The sequence below is a fragment of the Schistocerca piceifrons genome, chromosome 7 (assembly GCF_021461385.2).
Source record: "Schistocerca piceifrons isolate TAMUIC-IGC-003096 chromosome 7, iqSchPice1.1, whole genome shotgun sequence".
Taxonomy (NCBI): Eukaryota; Metazoa; Arthropoda; class Insecta; order Orthoptera; family Acrididae; genus Schistocerca; species Schistocerca piceifrons.
The window spans coordinates 561,595,141-561,617,545 of record NC_060144.1 but is presented as its reverse complement, the minus strand read 5'-3'; the positions used below and the strand labels follow the sequence as shown (position 1 = coordinate 561,617,545).

Here is a 22,405-nt window from a genome sequence, read left to right as displayed (position 1 = left end):
ACTATTTTAATCAGTCATTCTGTCACCAGATTCAACATAGGTATCATCTCCTGTACTCTGTGTTTCAATCTTCCTTCTCTTGGGAGGTTGGTACTGGCCTTTGCCAGCAGCTCTCTCCGATTCTTCTACGGTGTATGGCTCCAGTTCAAGAGCTTTCAGCCTACGCTTGTGAACTTTCGTCCGGAAATGATCAGTCAGTGCAGATTCATCAACGAAATACCTCCTGTAAAAAAAATTGAAGGCAACAACGATAAAATTAAAAAGAAAGGAGAGAAGAGGTTACAAGTGTTTTATACACGTAACATGGAATTTTTTAAGGATGATACAATCAGAGCATTACACGCATTGAAAAAGACTGTAAATTAAAACAAGAATTGGCAAATTTCCCTGCAGATGGTTAATTACTAATTTTAAAGAAAATGAATTCGTTTTAAGAACAGAATTGCAAAATCACCGAAAGCTGCTGTAATGTGTATTTTTTTTAATGGGTAACTAGTATCAGTCATGTGCCCATCTTTAAGTCGCTTACATAAGAAAAATGTATAAGAAAAGCATATTCCAAAATAGTTAACCTGAACTATTGTATATAGCAGATACTCATGGGTATCATTATATCACGTTAAAGGAAGGTTCCACAGCATCAAGTACACAATTATTATTACTTACAGCATCTATGATTTAGGTGAAAATACAAAATGTTTAAAGACATTAAAAACACAGTATACATGTTATAGTTACCTGCCACTATACATGCATCAATTATAATTATATGCATTTTCCATTAGTCACTAAATGCACAAATGCACAAACTGACAGTGCACTGCAATGTTCAGCATACTGTCTCACCAAAATTTTAGCAAATAAAACTTATGAAATACTGGAAACATGCATATGTGATGTGACTTTTGTGTACATCTAAAATCTGTCTTCATATGTATACTATTGTTTTTAATATATTTATGCTTATTGTATTTTTAGCCGTACCATTTAGATAACTATAACCATTATGTATTTTATGCCACGGAACCTCCTTTTACCATGCTATAGTGACACCCGTAAGTATCTGCTACACACAATAGTTCACCAGAATTAGTTCCACAAAGCTATTTTTTATACATCTTTGTTATTGTGCACACAATTTAGAGATAGTCACTAAATGAAAACTGAATTTCTGTAAATACACACACATTACAGCAGCTTTTGGTTGTTTTGTGATGTCATGCTGTAAATACATCCACGTGATGAATTCACCTTTTCTCCCTTCTTTTACAGGAGAATGTGTGCGGAGTACAGAATGGAATTTCTACCATCCATATAATACGCCTCCAAGGATAGAAGCATTGTAAAATAACTAAGATCGATCTTTTTATTGCAATGTAACCAATGAGAGGAATTATAGGCACAAGTAAATAATTCTTAAATGTTTCATGTAGGCCTAACCAAATCTGACTATGCTTTAAAAAGTGATAAAATACAACGAACGTTTGCATGTCAATTTTTGGCAAATATGGTTTAGGGCTACAGTACACATCAATCAATTTTGGCAAACTTATTTCCGTACTGAAATTCACTGACTCCACCAATGCTCCAGCAAATTATTACATTCCAAACTAATCTAGTACTCAGGCTATGCTACAAGTCAGTGTCAGCACATTTAGTTTTTTTTCCAGTCACCAAATAAATACAAAAATCAGTAACCAACCTTAAAAATCATAACAGCCAGCACAGTAAAAGTTATTCTGGCACTCTCCATATTAAAAACCAGTGTAAACAATCTATTTTCTGCCAAAATAAAACAGATCCAGTAATTTTCTTTGTTTGCATATACTATCTCGTGCTATGACAAACGTCAACAAATAGTCAACATCTATACACAATGCAAGAGCTGCTGAAACTTGAATGCTTTTTAGCACAGAAGTCCCAACAGTACAAAATTTTAGTACAACACAGGAAGATCTGCAAAGGGTTGACACTTGATGCAGAGATTGACAGTTGATCCTCAACATAAACAAATATAACATATGACACATAAATGGACTAAAATATCCGTTATTGTACGATTAGAAAATTGCTGTGCAATCACTAAAAACAGTCACACCCACTAAATATATGATGATGCATGCACAGCTATTTAAAGTGGAACAAATACAAAAAAACTAATTCCAAGCAAGGCAGATATCCATTGGGAGAACCCACAGAAAGTGCAGTCCATCCACGAAGGAGGTAGCTTTCAAAACCCTCATTGCACCGATACTTTAATATTGCCCATCAGTCCGGGATCCATACCAGAAAGGCTTGATAGAGGAAATAAGAAGATCCTAAGAAGAGCAGTGCATTTTCTTACAGCCTTATTTAATAAGCATCAAAACATCGAGGGGATGCTCTGCCAACCCCAGTGGCAAACGTGCAAGGTAGATTCTGCATCACTGTGTGTTTTACCGTTAAAGTTCAAGAACTGACGTTCTAATACGAGTCAACCAACTGCTTTTGCCTACATCTCTCACAGAAACACCATGAAGGCAAAAGCAGAGAGATTCAAGCTCGCATGGAGATTTACCACCACAGTTCTTCTCTTGCTATTGCCAGTCCATATTTTATATCCCCTCTACTTTCACCACTGTCAGTTATTTTGCTGTCCAAATAGTGGAACTTGTCTATTACTTTAATGCCTCATTCCCGAAACTAACTCCCTCAGTATCTACTGACTTAATTTGACTGCACTCCATAATAGAAAAGGTGGAAGAGACAGTGGTCATAAAATACCCTCTGCAACACATTGTAAGGTGGATTACAGAGTAATAATGCACACGCAGACATAAGACATAGCCAGCTGATGAATAACAACTAGCCTGTAGAAAGAAAAATAATAAATGACAACAGCTGTCATAAAGGTTATATGCTTATTTTAGTCCTTAGGTGGCCAACTAAAGAAATTAGAATAGACGACAATGGTGGCAATAATAATGGTGGTACTAATAATAATAATAATAATTCCCGTGGAGGCCCGGGAAAAGAATAGGCCTCCGGTATGTTCTGCTAGTCGTAAAAGGCGACGAAAAGAACAAACCACTAATAGGGCTAACCCCCCTTTTAGTGTGATTAGTTGGTTCAGGACAGAACTAAAGAAGCCTCGGACAGGCGCCTTCCTGGTCGGGGACGACGCTTGAACCCTATGCCCGCCCACAATGGTAATGACACTGCTAGCCAACTGGAAAATGATTCAAATCCAAATAGAGGTGTTTTGCAGGATATGCTTCCTGCAACCACCCTAGAAGGAAAACAAAGACAGAGGATAAGATGGTCAGATGAAGTTAATCAACACCTCATGTTCTGTTATTACCAAGCAACAAACCTAGGAACCAACACAACTGGATACAGATCACAAGTATACACAATATTTATTACCAGATACCCAGAATTAAAATTTTTAACAGAACAATGACTAGCTGATCAGATCTGTGTAATAATCAAAAATAACAGGATACCCCAGTCAGAATTAGAAAACATCAAACAACAAGTACAACAAATACTGGAACAAAATAATGTGCAATCAGAAGAAGAAGAAAATACAGTAATGGACTCAAACATCCTAGAGCAAACAAACAAAGAACAACACACATCAATTAAACAGTCAGAGGAAAACAAAATCTTAAGACAGCCACCAGAACAAGCACAAATAGAACACGAAGTGACACACATGTTAGATATAGAAGAAAAATTTCAGCTTGCATATATAGAATACAAAGACACAAATACAGACATTAGACCATTCTTGCATAGACCGCCAAATAACCCACAAGTCGAAACAATAAAAACTATCAACACAATCATACACAACACAATAAATGAAAACACAACTATGGAAGAGTTACAACTACAGGTTTATATAGGAGCACTCACTACACTAAATATACACACTAGGCAGAGATCAGAACCAACCAACACACAGAAGAAACCCACAAAACCAGCATGGCAACACAGGCTATAGATCAGAATAGAAAAACTGAGAAAAGACATCGGACAGCTAACACAATTTATAAGAAATGAAATGTCAGAAAGAAAAAACGAAAAAGATTAGGTAAAATCTCACAACAAGAACTGATAGAGCAATTAGATGAAAAGAAGCAGAAATTACAAGCATTGGCCAAACGACTTAGAAGATACAGAAAAAGTGAAAATAGAAGGAAACAAAACCAAACATTCAACACAAACCAAAAGAAATTTTACCAGACAATAGATAACACACACATTAAAGTAGACAATCCACCAAACATAACAGACAAGGAACACTTCTGGAGCAACATATGGTCAAACCCAGTACAACTTAACAGGCATGCACGGTGGATACAAGCAGAAACAGATACAAGATGATAACACAAATGCCTGAAGTGATAATTTTGCAACATGAAGTCACCCAAGCAATTAATTCTACTCACAATTGGAAAGCCCCAGGAAAAGATAAAATAGCAAATTTCTGGCTAAAGAAATTCACCTCAACACATGCACATCTAACTAAATTATTTAACAGTTACATTGCAGACCCATACACATTCCCTGATACACTTACACATGGAATAACTTATCTGAAACCTAAAGATCAAGCAGACACAGCAAACCCAGCTAAATATCACCCCATAACATGCCTACCAACAATATACAAAATATTAACTTCAGTCATTACACAGAAATTAATAACACATACAACACAGAACAAAATTATAAATGAAGAACAAAAGGGCTGTTGCAAAGGAGCATGAGGATGTAAAGAGCAACTGATAATAGATGCAGAGGTGACATATCAAGCTAAAACTAAACAAAGGTCGCTGCACTATGCATACATTGATTACCAAAAAGCTTTTGATAGTGTACCCCACTCATGGTTACTACAAATATTGGAAATATACAAAGTAGATCCTAAATTGATACAGTTCCTAAACATAGTAATGAAAAATTGGAAAACCACACTTAATATCCAAACAAATTCAAATAATATCACATCACAGCCAATACAGATCAAGCAAGGAATATACCAAGGAGACTCATTAAGTCCTTTCTGGTTCTGCCTTGCTCTGAACCTACTATCCAACATGCTAAGTAATACAAATTATGGATACAATATTACTGGAACATACCCACACAAAATCACACATCTGCTATACATGGATGATCTAAAACTACTGGCAGCAACAAATCAACAACTCAACCAATTACTAAAGATAACAGAAGTATTCAGCAATGATATAAATATGGCTTTTGGAACAGACAAATGTAAGAAAAATAGCATAGTCAAGGAAAATACACTAAACAAGAATATTACATATTGGATAACCACAGCGACTGCATAGAAGCGATGGAAAAAACACATGCCTATAAATAACTAGGATACAGACAAAAAATAGGAATAGATAATACAAATATTAAAGAAGAACTAAAAGAAAAATATAGACAAAGACTAACAAAAATACTGAAAACAGAATTGACAGCAAGAAACAAGACAAAAGCTATAAATACTTATGCTATACCAATATTGACCTACTCATTTGGAGTAGTGAAATGGAGTAACACAGACCTAGAAGCACTCAATACACTTACACGATCACAATGCCACAAATATAGAATACATCACATACATTCAACAACAGAAAGATTCACATTAAGCAGAAAGGAAAGAGGAAGGGGATTTATTGACATAAAAAACCTACATTATGGGCAGGTAGACAATTTAAGAAAATTCTTTCTAGAACGAGCAGAAACTAGCAAAATACACAAAGCAACCACTCATATAAAGACATCGGCTACACCACTGCAATTTCATAACCACTTCTACAACCCTTTAGATCACATAACATCAACAGATACGAAGAAAGTAAATTGGAGAAAGAAAACACTACATGGCAAGCACCTGTATCATCTAACACGGCCACACATCAATCAAGACGCATCCAACACATGGCTAAGAAAAGGCAATATATACAATGAGACTGAAGGATTCGTGATTGCAATACAGGATCAAACAATAAACACCAGATATTACAGCAAGCATATTATTAAACATCCCAATACCACAACAGATAAATGCAGACTTTGCAAACAACAAATAGAAACAGTAGATCACATCACAAGCGGATGTACAATACTAGCAAATACAGAATACCCCACAAGACATGACAATGTAGCAAAAACAATACATCAACAGCTTGCCTTACAACATAAACTTATAAAACAACATGTTCCCACATACAGGTATGCACCACAAAATGTACTGGAGAACGATGAATACAAATTATACTGGAACAGAACCATTATAACAGATAAAACACCACCACATAACAAACCTGACATCATACTCACAAATAAAAAGAAGAAATTAACACAACTAATCGAAATATCCATACCCAATACAACTAGTATACAGAAGAAAACAGGAGAAGAAATTGAAAAATACATCCAACTGGCTGAGGAAGTCAAAGACATGTGGCATCAGGATAAAGCTGACATACCAATTATACTATCAACTACAGGAGTCATACCACACAATATCCACCAGTACATCAATGCAATACAGCTACATCCAAACTTATATATACAACTACAGAAATCTGTAATTATTGACACTTGTTCAATTACCCGAAAGTTCCTAAATGCAATGTAACATATACCATACAGTTGAAAGGAAGTCATGCTTGATCAAGGTCCGCGTCACCTTCCATTTTTAACCAGACATAACGTCTGAGACAAGAAAGAAGTAATAATAATGATAATAAAGGTAATGTGATTGTATGTTACATAACATTCACTACCACGTAACTAACTGTGGAATAAAATAATACATACAAAGGATTCCAACTTTTCTGCCTTAAAAGAAAGTTGTTGACAATTACAATTTACCAAGACCACAGAATAACCATGTTCTGACATCGCAGCAAAATCATTGAGATATCTCACCGAACCTAGATATATGGTCAGCAAGTTTGAAAATCCAAGTTCAAATGAACAAGAAATTTGAGGACATCAGACAACTACAATGCAATGCCACAAGATATGAGCCTGTAATAGCTATAAATGGAGTGGTCTTGAAGTGCAAAACCAGTCATGGTGGTTTTTATTTTAACAGAATTAAAAGCAAATTTTTGGGCTGCTGCTATATTAGCTGAATGTCTCAAATCAATCAACTCCTATGAATACCTGATCATTACAATTTGTAGGGCTGTGAAATGGAATGATTACGCTGGCTCAACTTTTGATTCATTGGTAGGATACTGGAAAAATGTAGTCAGTCTACTAGGGAGGTTGCTTACTAATCACTTGTGCATCCCACCTTACAATATTGCTCAATTGTTTGGGACCTAAACCAAATAGGACTATCTTGCAATGTTCACACAGTTAACAGGATGAATCAATACCGGAGCCCTGCTTCATCCTGTAATGTAACAATGATGTGGCACATAATGTAATGCTGATGTGGCAAACAGAAAAACACTAGAACACTGACAATATTTCTTTTGCACCTGTATTAGTTTCTGGGAAGTATGTTGTGGTGACAGACTAATACCGGAGCCCTGCTTCATCCTGTAATGTAACAATGATGTGGCACATAATGTAATGCTGATGTGGAAACAGAAAAACACTAGAACACTGACAATATTTCTTTTGCACCTGTATTAGTTTCTGGGAAGTATGTTGTGGTGACAGACTAATCTGCAGCATAGCCTGAAGTCGTGGTTAGGATGAAAGGCGGCGGTTTGGTTGAGCCATTGAATATATACAAAAGAATGCAGCAAGAGGGCCACAGATTTATTTGGTTCATTGGGAAGCATCATGGAAACGTTGAAAAAAGTGAATTTGCAGATGCTTGAAGATAGATGGCAATTATCCCATGGCTGCCTACTTACCAAGTGAGTGTAAAATCTAGAGCTATTTTCATCATCCTATACAATGAGGTGACAAAAAGCATGGGATACCTAATATTGTGTTGGACCTCCTTTTCTCTGGGATAGTGCCCAAGTCAATATAGCATGGACTCAACATGTCACTGGAAGATCCTTGCGGAAATATTGAGTCACGCTGCTTCTATAACAATAGATAATTGCAAAAGTGTTGCCCGTGAAGGATTTTCTGCACGAACTGACCTCTCCATTACGTCCCGTGTCAGGCAATCTAGCTGACCAAATTATTTGCTCGAATTGTCCAGAATTTTCTTCAAAACCAATTGGGAATAACTGTGGCCCAGTGACAGTGCGCATTGTCATCGGTAACAATTCCATTGTTGTTTGGTAACATGAACTCCATGAATGGCTGCAAATGATCTTCAAAAAGCTGAATGTAACCATATCCAGTTAATGATCCGTTCAGTTGGACGAGATGACCCAGTCCATTCCACACAAAAACAGCCCACACCTGCCTGCACAGTGTCTTGTTGACAACTCGGTTCCATGGCTTCGTGTTTCTGCACCACACTCGAACCCTGCCATCAGCTCTTACCAACTGAAATAATGACTTATCTGATCAGGCCATAGTTTTCCAGTTGTCTAGGGTCCAACACATATGGTTGCAAGCCCAGGAGAGGCACTGCAGGTGATGATGTGCTGTTAGCAAAGGCACTCACGTCAGTCGCCAGCTGCCACAGTCCTTGAACACCAAACTGTCCTAATGGATATGTTCACGTACATCCGACATTGATTTTTGCAGTTATTTCATACACTGCTGCTTGTCTGTCAGCAGTGAGAACTCTACGCAGACGCCACTGCTCTCAGTTGCCTGAAATTTGGTGTCTCTGCACACTCCTAAGACTATGGATCTCTGAATATTTAAATCCTTAATGATCTTCGAAACGGAATGACCCAAGAGTCTAGCTCTAACTACCACTCTACGTTCAAAGCCTGTTAATTCCGGTCATATGGCCATAATTACATCAGTCACTTTTTCACATGAATCACCTGAGTACAAATAACAGCTCCACCAATGCACTGCTCTTTCATACCTTGTGTACACAATACTACCTCCATCTCTATATGTGCATATTGCTATCCCGTGATTTTTGTCACCCAGTGTATATTGTTCCTGCAGGAAATGCGTAGGCAATATCACACTCATTTTAGCATTCACAGTGGCATTTAAACGGACTTTCTTTATAGTGAAATTTAAGGAGTCACTCTTTCTACACTCCAACCATGATTGGAATGGGAGGAAACCACAAAATCTGATACCACAATGGCACAGACGAGGGAGAGCAGGGAAAGAGACGAGCAATCTCTACGTATACATTCACAACCACTACCTGTCCTCTAGTACTTCTGGAATCATCAAGAACATTTTTTTTTTAGAATACTACTGTAACTCCAATACTCAGTGTTATCACAGTGTTATCATTGTGTCAGTAATATATTCATTACTTTAATTAATATGTGTATACATAGAGCTTTTCCTTAAGCTCTATGAGGAGGACATGAACACTGCTTCATCACTCATTCTAGCACTAATACAACACATTGAAAAGAGTCATCATATACAACAGTGGTTATTATAATGCTATGGCACATAGCGATATTTTTCTGTAAAGACACAGAACACTACAGACATTTACCGATTTTCAATTAGAGAATTAAATATTCAAACAAAAATTTTCTTACAGTATGAAGGTTATATAAGTACTTAGTATTTATTTTTAATGTCTATATTTGAACAGTTGAAAACACCTGCTGACTGAAGTGGCATAATCATTACGTCACTGAACATAGTTCAAGAGGACACCAATCCACTATTTATTTCTCAGTGGTGGGACAAAAAAGTGTGCTTCAGACGTAAACTTGTCACTAACTCCTCCAGATACAACAGCAATCTAAGGTTGTTTACACAGCACTCTTCATTACAGGTATCAAATAATTACTTCCTAATTAAGTTGTAAGAGTGCACTTTTAGCTTGCGTAAGAAGTTCAATTAATAACATCATGTAAAAATCTGCTCAAATAAGTTATCAAGCAGTATGTGTACCATTAGTTCAGGGAGGCGGGTGTGGGGAAATGGTTTAGGAATCAGCAGCAGGTGCCCTGGATGTGTGCAGTAATGTAGAGCAAAACTATGTTAGTTATGTGGAGCACATAGTGTGTATCTCAGATATTGTTCTACAATAGGAGCCGACAGAGTAAGACTGTGCAGTTGTTCAGACAAAGACCTCATATTTAGTAGGTTTCAGTTACTTTGTTCAGACACCTTGATCTGGTTCTCCTAAATCTATCTGGAAACTACTGGAATGGATTCTTCATCAGTGCTGTGCCTAACCACCTGTCCTATACACATAAAGCACTGCCCTAACCTCATAAAAGCATTCCTGTATATTGTGATTTATTAGTGTGTGTTTTATGCTATTAATTTTCAGTCTCCTAAGATGACAAATCTTATACCATTGCAAAATTAACGCTGGATAAATAAATATGTATTCAATCATTAATATGAAATCAGCTACACGACTTCTGAGTAACCTGCTACTCTATTTCTGCCTTTTCATTTTTCACAATAATAGTGGAGATGATGACTAATGGAAATTTATTTCTGGGCATTCTTAAGACAATATTTACATCGAAATTAAATTTCCTCCAAAGTTACTATACGATCTTCATGTCATTCAACTTTGGTTACTACATACAAAAAGATAGCCTAAATTTATCATATTACACATTAATTTTCGCAACCTTGTAGACTTAAAAAGCATAGCAACTTTGTTGTTTAATTTTAAACATTTCAGTCATCTGAGTTCAACTGTGTACACATTAAAAACTGCAATACAAAAACCACTAATCTTCTAAACAATAAGCATTTCTAGCGGCATGCAACTACTGAGAATGTTACTCACGCGCAATGCAAACAATAAAACTGTGCATTTCCAGGTTTATCCAAATCTATTTCTTGATTTAGTAGCAGTTTTGCATTCTTTTCTTTCATATCCTCATCAATCTGCAATTACAACCACGTGTCATGGTTTAATTTTTAATAGTCATTTTTCCATCAATAACCTTAAAAGACAAACTGACGCTTACTAACCTCATCAAGGTCTTTCGTTCGGCGCTTCGTTCTCCATTTCTTCTTCAAATGTGTATCGCCTTTATGATATTTTTTCCTTTTATAAGTCATTGTTTGGCTTCGAATTACTTCAGCGTGTCTGACGATATCACAAAAATTCACAAAATCAGTAACTCTTCACAGAGGCTATAATTGCTACTGACATCTGTGTTCAGTGTACGAACTATAATTTCATCGCGCTCTGTACGCCGAGACGGGAATCGACGTTATGGACGCGTTGCTTGATGTCGCAGCGTTACTAACGGTGGGGTTTAATTAGACCTAGACAAGTTTTATAACACAGATTCATTGCAAACTACATTTTAAAGTAGAAATAACTTGTATCTGAGTATCTATCCGCCGTCTTTGGGCGTAATGGCCGACGCCATTTTGGCTTGCAGTGACATTACACATAGGAAGAAACGTGCCGTTACGTGTATGTAACATTTTTGGTGCATATTTGTGATTATTTTGGTGCAAGGTACTAAACTGTGCGCCATGGAAAAGTTACGGACAACGTGTGAGTGGTTGTGCCGTGTACTGGACTCGTGCTGTGTGCTTAATATCGGACAGAAGTAAGTTGCAACATTGGGAGTTGGAAATCCAGTCAACCCTACGTCTGCGGGAGTCGAACAATACCCTTCGTCGGTTGAGCCCCAACTGCTATCTTACCGTGGTGTATCTGCTCTTCGCTGCGACTACGTCACGCGTATCGGGACTCTAAATGGATTCACGTAGCGTAGTAACACGTGTGGTGCAATAAACAAGAGTGTTTCAGTGTTAATATGGCCAAAATTCTTAACAAGGACCCAGTCACATACCAACGGGAACGTGACAGTTTCATTCGAGAACTTAGGCAATTCCACGAAAGCCGTGGGTAAGTGTACTTTTATTTAAAATTTATTAAACATCTTTGTATGTTTGTTTGGGTTTCGCATGTATCTATGTTAAGTTATTCATCGTAATACATTATAATGTCTTGTTGTTTTCAGGACTCCATTTCGTAAAATACCGAAGATTAACGGCCATGAAATAGACTTATATCTTCTTTATGTACTGGTTACAGCTCACGGAGGATGGATAAAGGTGAGTATACTAAGCAGAACGTGGCATTGTGTTTGTATTTACTTTGCGGTGCATATCTGAAACGGACTTCGGTTGTTTCGATACATTATTATTGATCATCAGTTTGTTTTGGCTTGTGTGGTATAGTGTTTATATAGCAGTAATGTGCTTAAAATGTGTGATATTTTTAAATTATTACGTGTTTGATGTTACTGTCGTATAGTCGGTACTGCTTTCTGAATACTGTTCCTTTTATTTTCTCGTTTCGTTGATTGTAATTTTTTTTTTTTCAAATTTTAACTTCAAAGTCATACTTGTTTGGGAATTTTAGTTAATTGTGTATTTGTGGCCCATGGACTTGCAGCGTGTGTCGAATACATCGTTTGTAATACTAAAAAGATTTAAGGTTTTTCCCTCTCTGTTTCAAGAATTGTAGCGAATGCAATCTTTGAGTTATGTATATTTTGACTGAACGTGGTACAGATGCATTTTTTCTATGCTGAAGTGGAATTAGAAATATTTGATTTCTCAGCTAGAATGGCCATAAGTACGGGAAATTTTTATTAAGATAACCACAGTTATTGTAAGATTATTTCAGATAAATCTTTTGACAAACTCACGGTGTACTTCTACCCAGACCGTAAACATGGCGTATCGTGTATATTAGAGTAATTTCACCTCATATTCCAGTTGGCAGGAAAGTAAAGTTAGTTTACTTCCTGTAGAAACGTTCTAAGCTGTCATTGTTACCGAAAGATCGTAAACTTATGTAGCTGCTGTTGTACGACCCAGCTATTAAAACCGATCCAGGATTAAAGTTCGGAAAACATTTTGCCTTTGCAAAAGGCATTGATTATGGAATTGATATTATTTGCAGCTGGGATCATTACATAATAGAGGATTAGATCTCACAGCAAAAGTGAACTGGAGGGATGCGAAGCAGGTAGTGGATGTTGCTGTGTCCATCCCTAGGCTGGCGTCTGTTGAATACAGGGCTGTGTGTGACAGCGCTGCGGGGTTGTTTTTGGTGGTCGCGTGTTCGCCACCACGTGCTCCCTCCCCCTCCGACTGACTGTTGAAGGTGGAGTGACGCAAGGTCATGGTTCACCTCCCACCACCAACACTCCGCCCCTCCCGCGCCCCCCACCCTTCGGGTGACTGCGGAAGCAAGCGCGTATGTGATGTGGTCCGTTTGCGTGCGGGATTCCTGGTTAACGTTCAGGAGTGGGAAGACTAGTTAGCATACACAGAAGACTAAAGTTCCTTAAGAAATGACAGTCCGAAGACAAGTTTTGGCTAGGGACTGAAGCGGTGTTGAGCACTTCATTCCGAGCACAAAAGAGACGATTTTCCTTGAAGATTTCCCTTCACTGTGATGACCGTGGACATAAATAGGAAACAGCTCGGATCTGGGTGCACTGATAGAAGGATGGGCGTCTTCTGTCGAACACATCAACCTGTTGAGGGAAAGTTGCTTATAAAGAAATTTAGGCAAAATTAGCTTTCGTACTCCGCCCAACCCTTCTGTTCTACTTAGACCCTGATGATGCGTCTCTTGCCTTACATAGAGTCGACATTTTTAATAAGTTTATTTCAGCCCAGTGTCACCCGACAGCCACTACTCATCATGATTGTATTAACTATGGAACTGAGGCTGGTTTTTTTCTTCGTGTTGTTCTTGTGAAACACGTTTTCGCAAAAGCAGTAATCGTAACGAAGAAAGATCAGAGCTTAAAATCTCGATCAAGATTATAACATGTGAACCACTAACTGATCAGCACATTGCTGAGGTAATTGCCCTGCATTCACTCCATGTGATACAGGGAAGCCAAACCGGTGCTCATCAGTAAGAAATTGGGATCGCACATGCATTTGTAATGCCTCACTCCCTGAACACTCTCTCTCTCTCTCTCTCTCTCTCTCTCTCTCTCTCCCTCTCCCCGGAGAACAGCTGCGACATAATACCATTAATTTGACAGTGATCTGAAAGCCATGTTGCACAGGCAATGATCTTATCTGAAACGATGTTTTTGTTTGTGATAAAGGATCTGACATTTCAGTTTCATAAGATCTCAGCTTACATTAAGCCAGCTTGAAGGCATGAAGATATCTTTTCGCAACAGAAAATATGCTTTCAGTGCAGAACAGACTTTGGTATATGCGGCAGAGCCAGTTAAGTTCTCGTCTATTTGTATGTTATTTTGATAACATGTTGAATGCAATCCGGAGTACGTTTACATGACTTGTCGAGAGCTGCGTAACTCATATGATTTTATGTACAGCGAGACGTGTCTCTTAAACAAAGCATCATTTTGGAATGTACAGTTTGCCAGTTAACAAAACGTCTACGTCGTTTGATGCATCTCCAAGCGCGCTCGCTGTCGTAGCACACCTGTCCCAACAGGTTTGGCGCCTTTTCTATAAAGTGCTGCGCGCGCGCGGGCGAGCATGCAGCCCCGTTGCCTCCGTGTCGGCAGAAGTGTGCACCTGGTGATTTTGGCAATTCAATGTTCGCTCCTTACTCTGTGCGATCTTTGGCCACGGAACGAACCCTACATTCTAGGTTGCTCCACAATGTGGAGGTTTTTTCTGGTCTTCATGTATTTAAACACCTTTGTCAAAAGATGAAAGCGCCAAGTCGTAAACAGTTTTATTTCTATACCTCGTATCATTTGTGAAATTGTCTGCTTTTCGCATACTAAAGTTGATTGGCTACGTCGCCATGATGGCTTGCTTTTAGAGCCATCGAAGATTCCGTAAACTGAAAAAGCTCACTTCTGCAATTGGAACAGCTTTAAACTATGACGGTTCAGGTGAACATTTTGTGTCGTGGCATCGCGTAATAGGATCACATTACTGATCCAACAGTAACCAGATTCTATAAGGTATTGGTGGTGTCATGTAATTTAAGAAATCCAACATTCACGACTTACACCATTCAGAGGCTACGGATACATGGTATAAGGAATGTAATCCTGATAATAAACAGTTCTACTTAATTGTAAGCACTATAGTGAGATCTTGAATTTTTTCGTAAATGGTTCACTTTTTAAAGTAACTGATTTGTATGACGATGTAAATAGTTCAGAATATCAGAGCTCATGTCAGCACAATTGCGGAGAAGCGCCTAGGAGGTGCCAGATTAACATTTATTATCCTTAAGAGCTGACAGTTTCATAACACTCCGTTTCTGTGGGTAAAATACAGGGTGACAATAATTGAACTGTATGATATAAAATCGTCATAACTTCTGAACGGTTTCTGTAGGACGCTCAAACTGCACGGTTGGCCCTGGGGCATGATGGGAATTAGTTTGCACTGTATGGCTTGGTTTAGCGACGAAACCCACTTTCGTTTGGATGGGCTCGCCAAGTAAGCAAAATTGCATTTGGGAGACTGAGAATCCGCATTTCGCGATCGAGAAGTCTCTTCAACCTCAACAGGTGGCTGTGTGGTGTGCAATGTCCAGCCACGGAATAATCGGCGCGATATTCCTTGATGGCACGGTGATTACCGACCGATACGTCAAGATTTTGGAAAATGATTTCATCCCCATTATCCAAAGTGATCACAATATATGATTCATGCAAGACGGAGCTCGACCACATGTTTGATGTCCTGGAGGAGCACTTTGGAGATAGCATTCTGATTCTGGGGTACCCAGAAGCCACTGGCACGGGGCTCGATTGGCCGCTGTATTCTCCATATGTGAACACACGCGACTCTGTTTTGTGGGTGTATATTAAGGAGGAGATGTACAGCAATAACCTCAAAACCATTCAGGCCATCGACAGATGCGATGTTCCGGCACTTCAGCGGGTCATGCAGAATTTCACTATTCGTCAGCACCACATCGTCGCCAATGATGGCAGGCATGTGGAACATGTCATAACCTAAATCCAAATACCTGTAGTGACGTTTACATGTTGAATGTAGTTTGTAACTAATTTACGGTTTTTTTCGTATAGTTCAATAATTGTCACCCTGTAGACAATGTTGACTGGAATACTCTCTTTCAAATTCTGAAGGTGGCAGGGGTAAAATACAGGGAGCGAAAGGCTATTTACAATTTGTACAGAAACCAGATGGCAGTTACGAAGAGTCGAAGGACACGAAAGGGAAGCAGTGGTTGGGAAGGGAGTGAGACAGGGTTGTAGCCTCTCCCCGATGTTATTCAATCTGTATATTGAGCAAGCAGTGAAGAAAACAAAAGAAAAATTCGGAGTAGGAATTAAATTCCATGGAGAAGAAATAAAAACTTTGAGGTTCGCCGATGACATTGTAATTCTGTCAGAGACAGCAAAGGACTTGGAAGAGCAGTTGAACGGAATGGATAGTGTCTTCAAGGGAGGATATAAGATGAACATCAACAAAAGCAAAACGAGGATAATTTAATGTAGTCGAATTAAGTCGGGTGATGCTGAGGGAATTAGATTAGGAAATGAGACGCTTAAAGTAGTAAAGGAGTTTTGCTATTTGGGGAGCAAAATAACTGATGATGGTCGAAGCAGAGAGGATATAAAATGTAGACTGGCAATGGCAAGGAAAGCGTTTCTGAAGAAGGGAAATTTGTTAACATCGAGTATAGATTTAAGTGTCAGGATGTGGTTTCTGAAAGTATTTCTATGGAGTGTAGCCATGTATGGAAGTGAAACATGGACGATAAATAGTTTAGGCAAGAAGAGAATAGAAGCTTTTGAAATGTGGTGCTACAGAAGAATGCTGAAGATCAGATGGGTAGATCACATAACTGTTGTTGTTGTTGTTGTTGTTGTTGTCTTGAGTCCTGAGGCTGGTTTGATGCAGCTCTCCATGCTACTCTATCCTGTGCAAGCTTCTTCATCTCCCAGTACTTACTGCAACCTACATCCTTCTGAATCTGCTTAGTGTATTCATCTCTTGGTCTCCCTCTACGATTTTTTCCCTCCACGCTGCCCTCCAATGCTAAATTTGTGATCCCTTGATGCCTCAGAACATGTCTTACCAACCGGTCCCTTCTCCTTTCAAGTTGTGCCACAAACTCCTCTTCGCCCCAATTCTATTCGATACCTCCTCATTAGTTGTGATCTACCCATCTAATTTTCAGCATTCGTCTGTAGCACCACATTTCGAAAGCTTCTATTCTCTTCTTGTCCAAACTATTTATCGTCCATGTTTCACTTCCATACATGGCTACACTCCATACAAATACTTTCAGAAACGACTTCCTGACAATTAAAACCATACTGGATGTTAACAAATTTCTCTTCTTCAGAAACGCTTTCCTTGCCATTGCCAGTCTACATTTTATATCCTCTCTACTTCGACCATCAGTTATTTTGCTCCCCAAATAGCAAAACTCATTTAATACTTTAAGCGTCTCATTTCCTAATCTAATTCCTTCACCATCACCCGACTTAATTCGACTACATTCCATTATCCTCGTTTTGCTTTTGTTGATGTTCATCTTATATCCTCCTTTCAAGACACTGTCCATTCCGTTCAACTGCTCTTCCAAGTCCTTTGCTGTCTCTGACAGAATTACAATGTCATCGGCGAACCTCAACGTTTTTATTTCTTCTCCATGGACTTTAATACCTACTCCGAATTTTTCTTTTGTTTCCGTTACTGCTTGCTCAGTATACAGATTGAATAACATAGGGATCACATAACTAATGAGGAGGTATTGAATAGGATTGGGGAGAAGAGAAGTTTGTTTGTGGCACAACTTGACTAGAAGAAGGGATCGGTTGGTAGGACACGTTCTGAGTCATCAAGGGATCACCAGTTTAGTATTGGAGGGCAGCGTGGAGGGTAAAAATCGTTGAGGGAGACCAAGAGATGAATACACCAAGCAGATTCAGAAGGATGTAGGTTGCAGTAGGTACTGGGAGATCAAGAAGCTTGCACAGGATAGAGTAGCATGGAGAGCTGCATCAAATCAGTCTCGGGACTGAAGACCACAACAACAACAACAACAACAAGAAGCAATCTGTTAGAAGGTTTCACTCCATAAACACCTAAAATCATTTAATTTACGCTCAATATTGCCATTGTCCATTGTTGAAGTTGCAAGCAACTGGAAACGATGAAGTCTTACCATTGCGTAATGGAACAACTCCTCAGTGCAATTCCGGCCCTGGCAGTGCCGCCTACATTGCTTCGGCTCTGTTCTTTAATGTTGTGTGTTCTGGACGCGTCTGTTTACAAAAAGAATATCAACGGCTTTGCGTTGCTAAAGCCTCTTGTCGCTGTCATCAACTTCTTCGAATTAAAAGGAAAATACGTCACCAACCAGAAGGTTGGTTTACTGGGCGTGGTCCTATTTGACTTGGTGTGCCCAGGGCTTTCTCAGACTTTTCAACTAATTTACCCATTTAGGGCGCCAACAGTTTACCGTGAACTTACAATCACGGTGCGGCTTGATATGAATTACTAAACACGCAAACATTAAAATTATTTTCCTTGAGTATCACTGGTTTATCCATGTTAACTAGTATAGATTTTGAAAATCCCATCCATAAGACAAGGTTACTTAATCATCACACATGATACCATAAGATGTGAATCTGTGTGATCGATCAATCCTCTGCTCCAGACACACCTCGAAGTCACTATTAGTATGTGAGCCAGTTGCACAAATGAAGAGGAAATTAAAACTATAAAGGCGGGGGGGGGGGGGGGGGGTAGTATTCTATTGTGGATAAGATAACATCAATCAGAATCAGAAAAATAATCGAAATGGTTCCGCATGAGTGCCTAATCTCATTCGGTTTATGGCTTCTACTAATTATGTTGCAGAAATCAATGGGAAGCTTGATGGCCGTCAGTTTAATAAGTCATGATTGCTAAATACTGACACTAATTATTTGCAGAAGAATCGAAAACTGGTAGAAGCCAACCTCGGAAAAAGGCAGTTTGGGTTCTGGAGAAATGTGGAAACACGCGAGGTAATACTGACACTACGACTAAACTGGCGCAAGAGCTCGGCGAGGGATTTAAGTTAACTAACATTAATAGCAAAGTGGTAGGCTGGTGAAAGCGTTTGCTGATAATCTTCAGATCTCATCTTAGATGATGCGCGAACTCTAAATAATGAGATTCGTTCATTAGGTTAGCGTAAATGTGGCTTGTAAAGTTTATTGAACAGAACGTATCAGCACTTAAACGTAAATGAATGAAAAAGCATTAAAATCTACCGCGAAGGAAATTCAGTCTCACGATCATCAATTTTTCTGCTATGATAGAAAGCCATTTGCCTGTCTCTTCCAGGCGGTCAATCGCTTCCTTCTTAATTCTGCTTTATGTGCTGCCGTCTGCGATTTGAAACCTTTTCCGTTTCGCCTCTCCTTCCTCGTACCTTACCAAGTAAGGGACGTTAATAGACTGGTCTTTTTGATTTTGTTAATACTTTACAGGATTTGAAGATTGTAGTCGGACAAAGCCACTGATATGAATTTGTTAGTGGCACAATTTCATTCAATTTTAATTAAATCTCGCATATGTTAACAAATATAAATTTAATAATTTTAATAAAAGTAACATCCTTTTAGTTATTGGTCGTATGAAAATAAATTAAAATTTCACACAGACGTTCTGGATGACTTTTTGTTAAAAAATTTCATTCATCGGTAATACTGTTCAGTCTCTAGAAACAAAGAAATACTTTATTTCCCTTTGACATTTTGCATTTTTCTACCAAATTTTAATTTATTGTGATTACTCCCATTTTATTCCAATTCTAATTAAATTGAAAAGATGTTACTGACATTACAATTATGATTCAATATTTGTTAAGTAATGTTTTCTTTTTTGAAAAATATGGTATTTTAATGTTGCTGTTGTGCTCTTCAGTCAGAAGACATGTTTGATGCAGCTCCCCACACTATCTTGTCAAGCAGCTTCATTTCCAAATAACTGCTACTACCCTTTACCATTTCTCGCCCCCACATTTTCCTCCAGTATTGAATTTGTGATGTGTGTCCCATCAACCAATACCTTCTTTTAACCAGCTTAAGCCACAAATTTCTTTTCTCTCTAGTTATGTTCAGTACTTCCTCAATAGTTGTATGATCTTCCCAGCATTCCTTTCTAGTACCATATTTTGAAAGCTTCTATTATCTGCTTGCCTGTAGTGCTTATCATCCACTTTAACTTCTGTACAAGACTACACTCAAGACAAATACCTAGAGAATGGATTTCCTAACAGTTAAATTTATATTCGACTTTAACTAATTTCTTTTCTTTAGAATGCCGATCTTGACTCTGCTAGTCTACATTCTATATCTTCTGTACTCTGTTGGTTATTTTGCTGCCCAAATAGCGGAACTCGTCTACAACTTTTAGTGTCTCATTCCTTGATCAGATTCCCTCAGGATTGTCTGATTTAATCCAACTCCATTTACATCTCCGTCGGTACTCTACAAAAAACTGTGGGTGCATGGCAGAAGGTACATCCCACTGTATCATTTATTAGGGTTTCTTCATGTTCCATTTACACATGGAGTGGTGGAAAAAAAATGATTGTTTGGAATACCTCTGTGTATGCAGTAATCTTTACAATCCCCATGTGAGTGATACATAGGGGGTTCCATTCCATTACACTTGTTTGTTTTGCTGTTATTGTTCTCAGCTATATCCTACTTTCACAACGCTATTCATTCTGTTGAACTGTTCTTCCAAGTCCTTTGCTGTCTCTGACAGAAGTACAGTGTCATCGGCAAAACTGAAAATTTTTATTTCTTCTTCCTGAACTAAGTTTACAAATGCTATAAATGTAAATTTGCCTTCCTTTAACCTATCTTCCAAGATAATTGCCTAACACATTCCTGCCTGTCTGCGGAACCTGAGCTGATATTTTCGGAGGTCAGCTTTCGTGGGCTCTCCTGTTCTGTTGTAAATAGTTCGTGTCAGTATTTTGCAATCGTGATTTATTAAACTGATGGTTCAGTAATATTCACACATGTCAGCACTTGCTTTCTTTGGGATTGGAAATATTACATTCTTCTTGAAGTTTGTGCATATTTCACCTGAAGTTTGTGCATATTTCATTGTCTCGTACATCTTGCGCGACAGGTGGAATAATTTTATCATGTCAGCTCTCCCTAGGGTAACAGTAGTTCTGAGGAAATATTGCCTGTTTCAGGTATATGTCTTTCAGTGCTCTGTCAAATTCTTCTCTGTGTCGTATCTCCCGTCTCCTCTTCATCTGCATTCTCTTACCATTGTATGATATTGTCTTCAAGTTTATTTTCCCACAGCCCCTCTATGTATTCCTTCATCTTTCCCTTCTCTGCTTAGTACCTGAACTCTTAATGCACATCCATTTGCTTTACTTTTTTCAAAGGTCTCTTTGAGTTTCCTACAGGCAGTATCTATCTTTCCCATGTTTATACAAGTAAGAAGCAGTATATCCCACTAGTGAGATTTGAACCAGCGACTTCAGTTTACAATCATATTCTGCTATGCTTTCACTTAGTGACGAATATGTTAAGATTTAAAATTTTGTAAATGAGTCTCTGCAATTTTTAACTAGCTGATCGTTGGTAGCTGAGGACATACAGCACGAAAAATATTGAGAGTTTTAGAAACCCTCCCCTGGATACTTCTCAAAGGTATAATAAATGTGGCAAAACGTGCTGAACTAGTCTACTGTGAGATTAATTAAACTGATAGATTATACACGGATAGCAAGTTGAGTAACGTTCTCAGTAACTCTGATAACAATCATTTTTCCTTGTGGTTTTCAAGCAGTACGGCTTCCAGAATATAGCACTATAGTTCTCGTTTAGTGCTTGAGACGTGGTTCAACGTTCTGAAGTAATTCTGTGCAAATGCTTTATGTAGTGTTAGAACAACTCCCTTCACTCATTGCTGACATGTTGTCATTTAACCCCAGTTCTGAGATGTATTTAGTACATCACAAGACAACGTAAAACTTGGAAATGTATCAATCACAGAAGCCTGCGTGGCCGGACCATTAGAGCCCAGTACGCCCGGCTTCATTCCTTATCTGTTAGGAAAACAAACGCCCTGTTACATCTATGAAGGAATGGTGAGTGATATTTGTTGCTAGGGTTGAAAAGCGACCAGTTAAGTGGTAGCAATAGGTATTATTGGTGCAGATCGACGTGCACAGGTGCAAAGGCGCTCTGAAATAGTGGGACCAAAGTGTTCCTACTTCTGATCTTCGATAAGTCCGTCCAAACTACCCAGTACAAACTCTCGTCGCAAAGAGCCATTTCGCTCCCATAGGTAAGCGTTCATTGGGGCGTGCCACAGGACTTTTTCCTGGACACCACAGTTC

At 38.5% G+C, this 22,405-nt stretch overlaps 2 protein-coding genes across 2 annotated transcripts in view; one reads left to right on the top strand and one right to left on the bottom strand.

The window, feature by feature from the left end:
- Positions 1-6: 6 nt before the first annotated feature.
- Positions 7-11,438, bottom strand: LOC124804795 (zinc finger protein 593 homolog). Its single transcript, XM_047265124.1, has 3 exons — positions 11,038-11,438; positions 10,850-10,950; positions 7-223 (listed from the first exon to the last, which is right to left on the bottom strand). The coding sequence occupies exons 1-3, from the start codon at positions 11,125-11,127 to the stop codon at positions 7-9; spliced, it is 408 nt and encodes a 135-aa protein (XP_047121080.1). The 5' UTR covers positions 11,128-11,438.
- Positions 11,262-22,405, top strand: part of LOC124709080 (AT-rich interactive domain-containing protein 2) — a 336,130-nt gene continuing 324,986 nt past the window's right edge. The window contains exons 1-2 of the mRNA XM_047240727.1: positions 11,262-11,932; positions 12,048-12,141. Coding sequence (XP_047096683.1) covers positions 11,841-11,932; positions 12,048-12,141 — 186 coding nt within the window. The 5' untranslated portion in view covers positions 11,262-11,840. The remainder of the gene's footprint in view (positions 11,933-12,047; positions 12,142-22,405) is intronic.

Excerpts from the sequence above, each read along its gene's own strand:
- LOC124804795 (XM_047265124.1), bottom strand. The coding sequence starts at position 11,127 with ATGACTTATAAAAGGAAAAAATATCATAAAGGCGATACACATTTGAAG. Across the intron at positions 10,951-11,037 it reads GAACGAAAGACCTTGATGAG|ATTGATGAGGATATGAAAGA; the intron begins GTTAGTAAGCGT and ends TTGTAATTGCAG. Across the intron at positions 224-10,849 it reads TTTTATTGTTTGCATTGCGC|GAGGTATTTCGTTGATGAAT; the intron begins GTGAGTAACATT and ends TTTTTTTTACAG.